Source organism: Oncorhynchus masou, chromosome 12 (assembly GCF_036934945.1).
Source record: "Oncorhynchus masou masou isolate Uvic2021 chromosome 12, UVic_Omas_1.1, whole genome shotgun sequence".
In the NCBI taxonomy this organism is placed as follows: Eukaryota; Metazoa; Chordata; class Actinopteri; order Salmoniformes; family Salmonidae; genus Oncorhynchus; species Oncorhynchus masou.
In genome coordinates, this window is record NC_088223.1 from 7,788,048 (window position 1) to 7,798,047 (window position 10,000).

General features: G+C 46.4%; 1 protein-coding gene across 2 annotated transcripts in view; it reads right to left on the reverse strand.

Annotated features, from left to right (window-relative positions):
• Positions 1-10,000, reverse strand: part of LOC135549503 (CD276 antigen-like) — a 37,111-nt gene that overhangs the window by 1,757 nt on the left and 25,354 nt on the right. For both annotated transcript variants that reach the window (XM_064979516.1, XM_064979515.1), the window contains one exon: positions 1-2,387. This exon is cut by the window's left edge and continues 1,757 nt beyond it. In XM_064979516.1, the coding sequence (XP_064835588.1) occupies positions 2,131-2,387 (257 nt within the window). In that variant the 3' untranslated portion in view covers positions 1-2,130. The remainder of the gene's footprint in view (positions 2,388-10,000) is intronic.

Here is a 10,000-nt window from a genome sequence, read left to right on the forward strand (position 1 = left end):
ATGGGAGGGGTTGAGGGGAGCTGAAGGACTGGATGGTGTTCAGAGATAGATGGGAGGGGTTGAGTGGAGCTGAAGGACTGGATGGTGTTCAGAGAGATGGGAGGAGTTGAGTGGAGCTGAAGGATGGGACTGGATGGTGTTCAGAGATAGATGGGAGGGGTTGAGTGGAGCTGAAGGATGGGACTGGATGGTGTTCAGAGATAGATGGGAGGGGTTGAGTGGAGCTGAAGGATGGGACTGGATGGTGTTCAGAGAGATGGGAGGGGTTGAGTGGAGCTGAAGGACTGGATGGTGTTCAGAGAGATGGGAGGGGTTGAGTGGAGCTGAAGGACTGGATGGTGTTCAGAGATAGATGGGAGGGGTTGAGTGGAGCTGAAGGACTGGATGGTGTTCAGAGATAGATGGGAGGGGTTGAGGGGAGCTGAAGGATGGGATTGGATGATGTTCAGAGATAGATGGGAGGGGTTGAGGGTAGCTGAAGGATGGGACTGGATGGTGTTCAGAGATAGATGGGAGGGGTTGAGGGGAGCTGAAGGATGGGATTGGATGATGTTCAGAGATAGATGGGAGGGGTTGAGGGGAGCTGAAGGATGGGATTGGATGGTGTTCAGAGATAGATGGGAGGGGTTGAGGGGAGCTGAAGGATGGGATTGGATGATGTTCAGAGATAGATGGGAGGGGTTGAGGGGAGCTGAAGGATGGGATTGGATGGTGTTCAGAGATAGATGGAGGGGTTGAGGGGAGCTGAAGGACTGGATGGTGTTCAGAGATAGATGGGAGGGGTTGAGGGGAGCTGAAGGATGGGACTGGATGATGTTCAGAGATAGATGGGAGGGGTTGAGGGGAGCTGAAGGATGGGATTGGATGATGTTCAGAGATAGATGGGAGGGGTTGAGGGGAGCTGAAGGATGGGATTAGATGGTGTTCAGAGATAGATGGGAGGGGTTGAGTGGAGCTGAAGGGTGGGATTGGATGGTTTTCAGAGATAGATGGGAGGGGTTGAGTGGAGCTGAAGGACTGGATGGTGTTCAGAGATAGATGGGAGGGGTTGAGTGGAGCTGAAGGATGGGACTGGATGGTGTTCAGAGATAGATGGGAGGGGTTGAGGGGAGCTGAAGGATGGGACTGGATGGTGTTCAGAGGTAGATGGGAGGGGTTGAGGGGAGCTGAAGGACTGGATGGTGTTCAGAGATAGATGGGAGGGGTTGAGTGGAGCTGAAGGATGGGACAAAATATAACTATTTTAAACTATACAGTGTCCGTAAAATGTATATAGAATGTATAAACTGGAAGTAGAAGCCTAAGAGTTGTTGTCCATTAGTTTCTTCAATTAAGTAAGGGATGGTAGGGTTAAGGGAAGATAATCAAGCAATGATCAACAACCAATTTGAAGGAGATTGAAGAATTGTAAAAATAATAAATGGGCAAATATTGAACAATACTGGTGTGCCCCTTGACTTTTTCTACATTTTGTTACGTTACAGCCTTATTCTAAAATTGATTTAAAAAAAATATCTAAACACAAAAACACATAATGACAAAGCCAAAACAGGATTTTAGAATAAACAGGATGCACCTTAACTCAATTTAGAGTCTCATAGCAAAGGGTCTGAATACTAATGTAAATAAGCTATCTGTTTTTTTATTTTTTTATTTTAATACATTGGCCAAAATTTCTTAAAACCTGTTTTTACTTTGTCATTATGGGATATTGTGTGTAGATTGATGAGGACAATATGGCTGTAATGTAACAAAATGTCAAAAAAATTCAAGGGTTCTGAATACTTTCACAAAAGGCATTTCCCACTCCTTTCCCATAAACACTGTTCTGGATTGTGGTTGGGGCCCCTCCCACCAAATCTGTCAGACTGTTTGTAATGGTCTGTAATGACAAAGTCTCTCAATAGAAGCTTTGTGTCTGGATCCCTTTCCAGTAATCTGACCCATGTTGGGCAATGGAGAGAAAAAAAGAGTCATTTCATAGTACCACCACCTAATGAAACTGATTCGTTGTTGTTGCCAGACTGACTACTGGATTTCCAGCATTCTCAGCTCCAGGGAGGATGTTACCATGACGCTACTAGACCAGAAACACACGTTGGACTTGGCAGAGAATGAACAAGGAGTCTCTTAACCTTCACGTACTGGGCTTGGAGGTGAGACGTCCAATTCGCAGTTGGATGTCCTTGCCTCTAGAGGACTAGTGTTCTTGTCACAAGTTCGTTTACGCCCAGTTATTTCTGTCATATTTTGTGATTCAGATGTCCGTTTGCGTCGAAAGTAAAGGAATATGAGGAAAATAACCAAGCAGCCTCCAGCAGGGATGAACAACATCAGCAGTGTAGATCTGTCTCTGGGGCAGTCGCCATAGTTTCTACTGCTTGACTCTGTTGACACAAAACAACAGGTGATAAACAGTCACAGAATTATTAAACAAACTCAGTATATATCCACCCTGAAGAAGGTAGTAGAAGATAATGTCATTATTAAACACACCCGGTATATACAGTTCGGTTCAAAAGTTTGGGGTCACTTAGAAATGTCCTTGTTTTTGAAAGAACCACCATTTTTTTTGTCCTTTAAAATAACATAAAATTGGTCAGAAATACAGTGAAGACATTGTTAATGTTGTAAATGACTGTTGTAGCTGGAAACGGCCATTTTCTTTTTTTAATGGAATATCTACATAGGCATACAGAGGCCCATTTTCAGCAACCATCACTCCTGTGTTCCAATGGCACGTTGTGTTAGCTAATCCAAGTTTATATTTTTAGAAGGCTAATTGATCATTAGAAAACCCTTTTGCAATTATGTTAGCACAGCTGGAAACTGTTGTCCGGATTAAAGCAGCAATAAAACTGGCCTTCTTTAGACTAGTTGAGTATCTGGAGCATCGGCATTTGTGGGTTCGATTAAAGGCTCAAAATGGACAGAAACAAAGAACGTTCTTCTGAAACTCGTCAGTCTATCCTTGTTCTGAGAAATGAAGGCTATTCCACGCGAGAAACTGCCAAGAAACTGAAGATCTCGTACAAAGCTGTGTACTACTCCCTTCACAGAACAGCGCAAACTGGCTCTAACCAGAATAGAAAGAGGAGTGTGAGGCCCTGGTGCACAACTGAGTTTGAGAAACAGACGCCTCACAAGTCCTCAACTGACAGCTTCATTAAATAGTACCCGCAAAACACCAGTCTCAACGTCAACAGTGAAGAGGCGATCCCGGGATGCTGGACTTCTAGGCAGAGTTCCTCTACCCATCTTTTGCACATCTTAATCTTTTCTTTTTATTGGCCAGTCTGAGATGTGGCTTTATCTTTGCAACTCTGCCTAGAAGGTCAGCAAACATTTCAGACCCCATTACTTATTCCACAGTCCCTGCCGCTGAAAAACATCCCCCACAGCATGACGCTGGCACCACCATACTTCACTGTATTTTTTTTTTTTTTTTTTTAACCTTTATTTAACCAGGCAAGTCAGTTAAGAACAAATTCTTATTTTCAATGACGGCCTGGGAACAGTGGGTTAACTGCCTGTTCAGGGGCAGAACGACAGATTTGTACCTTGTCGGCTCGGGGGTTTGAACTCGCAACTTTCCGGTTACTAGTCCAACGCTCTAACCACTAGGCTACCCTGCCTCCCCAACTGTAGTGTTGGTGCCAGGTTTCCTACAGATGTGACGCTTGGCATTCAGACCAAAGAGCTCAATCTTCATTTCATCAGACCAGAGAATCTTGTTTCTCATGGACTGAAAGTCCTTTAGGTGCCTTTTGTCAAACTCCAAGTGGGCTGTCGTGTGCCTTTTTCTGAGGAGTGGCTTCCATCTGACCACTCTTACCATAAAAGCCTGATTGGTGGAGTGCTGCAGAGATGGTTGTCCATCTGGATTCTCCCATCTCCACAGAGGATTCAGATCATTCAGGCGAGAAAAAACATCACCCAGATAGGCAAGTTGTGTGATAAACTCGTCATCATGCAAGAGGTCAGACAAGTGAAAATTATAGTCAATAAAGAACTTTAAGCTCGTCTCTCAATTAAAAAAAAAAGTCAATACTGTCACGCCCAGGTCGAATTATATTGTGTTTGTCTGCATTTAATTGGTCAGGCCAGGGTGTGACATGGGTTAATTGTGGTGTGTTTTGTCTTATATACCAGGAGCTGTGCCAGGCCTGCCATGTCTGTTCACTCATCCAGCTGTAACAGGCATATACCAGGAGCTGTGCCAGGCCTGTTGACTCATCCAGCTGTGATGCATAGAATTCACTGGCTTGTTTGCGAAGCAGTAATTGTTTCAAAACCTCTCCTGCCATGTCACTGATGCGTCGTGAAGCAGTGTTGTTTGATGAAGGCATTTCCTGTATAGTTTTTTTGGCTTTTCCCCCCAGCCGTATCCACGGTAGCAGGAAGAATTAAGTTCTCCACAATAGTATGGGGCTTGTCTGTCCTAGCCAGTCCTCCACAATAGTATGGGGCTTGCCTGTCCTAGCCTCTCCTCCACAATAGTATGGGGCTTGCCTGTCCTAGCCTCTCCTCCACAATAGTATGGGGCTTGCCTGTCCTAGCCTCTCCTCCACAATAGTATGGGGCTTGCCTGTCCCAGCCAGTCCTCCACAATAGTATGGGGCTTGCCTGTCCTAGCCTCTCCTCCACAATAGTATGGGGCTTGCCTGTCCTAGCCTCTCCTCCACAATAGTATGGGGCTCGCCTGTCCTAGCCTCTCCTCCACAATAGTATGGGGCTTGTCTGTCCTAGCCACTCCTCCACAATAGTATGGGGCTTGTCTGTCCTAGCCTCTCCTCCACAATAGTATGGGGCTTGCCTGTCCTAGCCTCTCCTCCACAATAGTATGGGGCTTGCCTGTCCTAGCCACTCCTCCACAATAGTATGGGGCTTGTCTGTCCTAGCCAGTCCTCCACAATAGTATGGGGCTTGCCTGTCCTAGCCAGTCCTCCACAATAGTATGGGGCTTGCCTGTCCTAGCCAGTCCTCCACAATAGTATGGGGCTTGCCTGTCCTAGCCAGTCCTCCACAATAGTATGGGGCTTGCCTGTCCTAGCCAGTCCTCCACAATAGTATGGGGCTTGCCTGTCCTAGCCACTCCTCCACAATAGTATGGATGCTTGCCTGTCCTAGCCAGTCCTCCACAATAGTATGGGGCTTGTCTGTCCTAGCCACTCCTCCACAATAGTATGGGGCTTGTCTGTCCTAGCCAGTCCTCTACAATAGTATGGGGCTTGTCTGTCCTAGCCACTCCTCCACAATAGTATGGGGCTTGCCTGTCCTAGCCAGTCCTCCACAATAGTATGGGGCCTGCCTGTCCTAGCCAGTCCTCCACAATAGTATGGGGCTTGTCTGTCCTAGCCACTCCTCCACAATAGTATGGGGCCTGCCTGTCCTAGCCAGTCCTCCACAATAGTATGGGGCTTGCCTGTCCTAGCCAGTCCTCCACAATAGTATGGGGCTTGGCTGTCCTAGCCTCTCCTCCACAATAGTATGGGGCTTGTCTGTCCTAGCCACTCCTCCACAATAGTATGGTGCTTGTCTGTCCTAGCCACTCCTCCACAATAGTATGGGGCTTGCCTGTCCTAGCCAGTCCTCCACAATAGTATGGGGCTTGTCTGTCCTAGCCACTCCTCCACAATAGTATGGGGCGTGTCTGTCCCAGCCAGTCCTCCACAATAGTATGGGGCTTGTCTGTCCTAGCCACTCCTCCACAATAGTATGGGGCTTGCCTGTCCTAGCCACTCCTCTACAATAGTATGGGGCTTGTCTGTCCTAGCCAGTCCTCCACAATAGTATGGGGCTTGCCTGTCCTAGCCAGTCCTCCACAATAGTATGGGGCTTGCCTGTCCTAGCCACTCCTCCACAATAGTACGGGGCTTGTCTGTCCTAGCCACTCCTCCACAATAGTATGGGGCTTGTCTGTCCTAGCCACTCCTCCACAATAGTATGGGGCTTGCCTGTCCTAGCCTCTCCTCCACAATAGTATGGGGCTTGCCTGTCCTAGCCAGTCCTCCACAATAGTATGGGGCTTGTCTGTCCTAGCCACTCCTCCACAATAGTATGGGGCTTGTCTGTCCTAGCCACTCCTCTACAATAGTATGGGGCTTGCCTGTCCTAGCCAGTCCTCCACAATAGTATGGGGCTTGCCTGTCCTAGCCACTCCTCCACAATAGTATGGGGCTTGCCTGTCCTAGCCAGTCCTCCACAATAGTATGGGGCTTGCCTGTCCTAGCCAGTCCTCCACAATAGTATGGGGCTTGCCTGTCCTAGCCACTCCTCCAGAATAGTATGGGGCTTGCCTGTCCTAGCCAGTCCTCCACAATAGTATGGGGCCTGCCTGTCCTAGCCAGTCCTCCACAATAGTATGGGGCTTGTCTGTCCTAGCCACTCCTCCACAATAGTATGGGGCCTGCCTGTCCTAGCCAGTCCTCCACAATAGTATGGGGCTTGCCTGTCCTAGCCAGTCCTCCACAATAGTATGGGGCTTGGCTGTCCTAGCCTCTCCTCCACAATAGTATTGGGCTTGTCTGTCCTAGCCACTCCTCCACAATAGTATGGTGCTTGTCTGTCCTAGCCACTCCTCCACAATAGTATGGGGCGTGTCTGTCCCAGCCAGTCCTCCACAATAGTATGGGGCTTGTCTGTCCTAGCCACTCCTCCACAATAGTATGGGGCTTGTCTGTCCTAGCCACTCCTCCACAATAGTATGGGGCTTGTCTGTCCTAGCCAGTCCTCCACAATAGTATGGGGCTTGTCTGTCCTAGCCACTCCTCCACAATAGTATGGGGCTTGTCTGTCCCAGCCAGTCCTCCACAATAGTATGGGGCTTGTCTGTCCTAGCCACTCCTCCACAATAGTATGGGGCTTGCCTGTCCTAGCCACTCCTCTACAATAGTATGGGGCTTGTCTGTCCTAGCCAGTCCTCCACAATAGTATGGGGCTTGCCTGTCCTAGCCAGTCCTCCACAATAGTATGGGGCTTGCCTGTCCTAGCCACTCCTCCACAATAGTACGGGGCTTGTCTGTCCTAGCCACTCCTCCACAATAGTATGGGGCTTGTCTGTCCTAGCCACTCCTCCACAATAGTATGGGGCTTGCCTGTCCTAGCCTCTCCTCCACAATAGTATGGGGCTTGCCTGTCCTAGCCAGTCCTCCACAATAGTATGGGGCTTGTCTGTCCTAGCCACTCCTCCACAATAGTATGGGGCTTGTCTGTCCTAGCCTCTCCTCCACAATAGTATGGGGCTTGCCTGTCCTAGCCTCTCCTCCACAATAGTATGGGGCTTGCCTGTCCCAGCCAGTCCTCCACAATAGTATGGGGCTTGCCTGTCCTAGCCAGGCTCTTCTTTCTAATAATAGGTTTGTGGTTGAGAGAAAATACACTGGCTATGTTCCAATGGAAAGGCGTTTGTGATTTCTGTGCTGTAAACACTACTCAGCCCAAATTAAAGGCTTAGCTAATTTCATGTCTGTCATATATGGAGTAAATGTTTTTCAAACAAGTTGGGAATATGGACTCAGCTTGACTTAATGTCACAGGGTGGGGTCTGAACCTGTCACGCTCTGACCTTAGTATTCTTTGTTTTCTTTATTATTTTGGTTAGGTCAGGGTGTGACGAGGGTGGATTGTTTAGTTTTTGTATTGTCTAGGGGGTTTTGTATGTCTCAATTTTTTTTTCTAGTTTAGGTGTTTATGTCTATGGTTGCCTAGAGTGGTTCTCAATCAGAGGCAGCTGTTTATCGTTGTCTCTGATTGGGAACCATATTTAGGTAGCCATAATCCTTGGGTATTTTGTGTGTTCTTGGTCTATGTTTAGTTGCCTGTCTACACTACGCATATTAGCTTCACGGTTCGTTTTGTTGTTTTGTATAGTTTGTTCAGTGTTCTTTTGTTAATTAAAGAAGAATGTACGCTTACCATGCTGCGCCTTGGTCTCCTCTTTAAGACGACCGAACCCAAGTCTCCCACTGGGGGAACCAGGCATCTTAACCATTAGCACAATAGGAAATTCACTCTTGGCCAAAGGGTGACAGTAGTTATGTTTCAATTAACTTGTCCAGTGTTTTTTTTTTAATCTACATTAAGAAAGTTTGCATAGAAAATAGATGTGACAATTTCCCGCTAGGGTGTTTCCATTTAACCATCTTCTGTGGATAAAAACAGCCGTAATGACACACACAAACAAGTAACAAACTGTAGTGATCCTATGTTTATAAACGAGGATATCGATATAAAGAGGATATTTGCCACTTCAGCATGATTTTGTCACACAGTCGATGCCACTCAAGGGTACGGACCAAAAGGTTGAGGGTTTGCCGACCACCTGTGGGATCGTTTGAGACCAGCCTTCCTTGTGTGCATGGAACATTTCTGGGATCTTTCAATGGTGACTTTAAAACAGTTACAGAGTTGAATGGCTGTTATACTGTCCTCCGTATGCGTTACTGTGCTTATTTTGACAGCAAGATGAACGCATTCACATCAACAACCCTCAAAGCATGATCTCCATGTTCCCAAGATATTAGTTGAAAGAGCGTGAAACTGAAACACAAAGACTGCCTCAGACAATGTAATCTGCCTTAAAATACATACTAGATATGAACGTAACCTGATATTTTGCTAACACTGACAACTAGCAAAAGCTAAGCTAACAAACTGTAGCAATTAAGCTAGTGCTCTACATCTATTCCACAAATAATGCTCTGAAACGAAAGATATATGAAAAAGGAATGAAAATACTCAGTGACAAAGCTTCCTAAGGTATACAACATAAAGGATGGGTGAAGATTGTAAGCAGACAACTAAAACAGAGCACTCTGAGCTCTACATGAGGCAACGATGAACAACTTCCTCCTAACAGGACATGTGACGGGTCATTTTCTAGCTAAAGGAAAATACTCTAGATCAACACTAGGGGAGCCAAATTCAAGGTAAGTAATATAGCTAAGCATTGGTGCTAGAACAGAACAGCTGTGATAGGAGAAAACCGAGGATGGATCAACAACACTGTTTCTTACGCCACAATACTAATCTAATTGACACAATGAAAAGAAGGACGTCTGTACATTAAAATATTCTTAAACATGCATCCTGTTTGCAATAATGCACTGGAGTAAAACTGCGGAGAAATTACATTTATGTCCTGAATACAAAGCATTATGTTTGGGGCAAACAACACATCACTGAGTACCACAAAATATTTTCAAGCATGGTGGTGGCTGCATCATGTTATGGGTATGCTTGTCATCACCAAGGACTAGTGAGTTAATGATTAAAAAAAATACACGGAATAGAGCTAAGCAAAAGCTAAATCATAAAACAAAACGGTTTCTATCAGGAATCAAGGTAAGACCCAAGTGCAGACTGTGTGAAGTAACAATGTTTATTGTAACAACAGGGGCAGGCAAACGACAGGTCAAGGCAGGCAGGGGTCGGTAATCCACAGTAGAGGACAAGGTAGACGACGGCAGGCAGGCTCACCCAGAAAGACTCACAGCTGTAATCACTCGTAGAGACTCACCCAGAAACACTCACAGCTGTAATCACTCTTAGAGACTCACCCAGAAAGACTCACAGCTGTAATCACTCGTAGAGACTCACCCAGAAACACTCACAGCTGTAATCACTCTTAGAGACTCACCCAGAAAGACTCACAGCTGTAATCACTCGTAGAGACTCACCCAGAAACACTCACAGCTGTAATCACTCTTAGAGACTCACCCAGAAAGACTCACAGCTGTAATCACTCGTAGAGACTCACCCAGAAACACTCACAGCTGTAATCACTCTTAGAGACTCACCCAGAAAGACTCACAGCTGTAATCACTCGTAGAGACTCACCCAGAAACACTCACAGCTGTAATCACTCTTAGAGACTCACCCAGAAAGACTCACAGCTGTAATCACTCGTAGAGACTCACCCAGAAACACTCACAGCTGTAATCACTCTTAGAGACTCACCCAGAAACACTCACAGCTGTAATCACTCGTAGAGACTCAC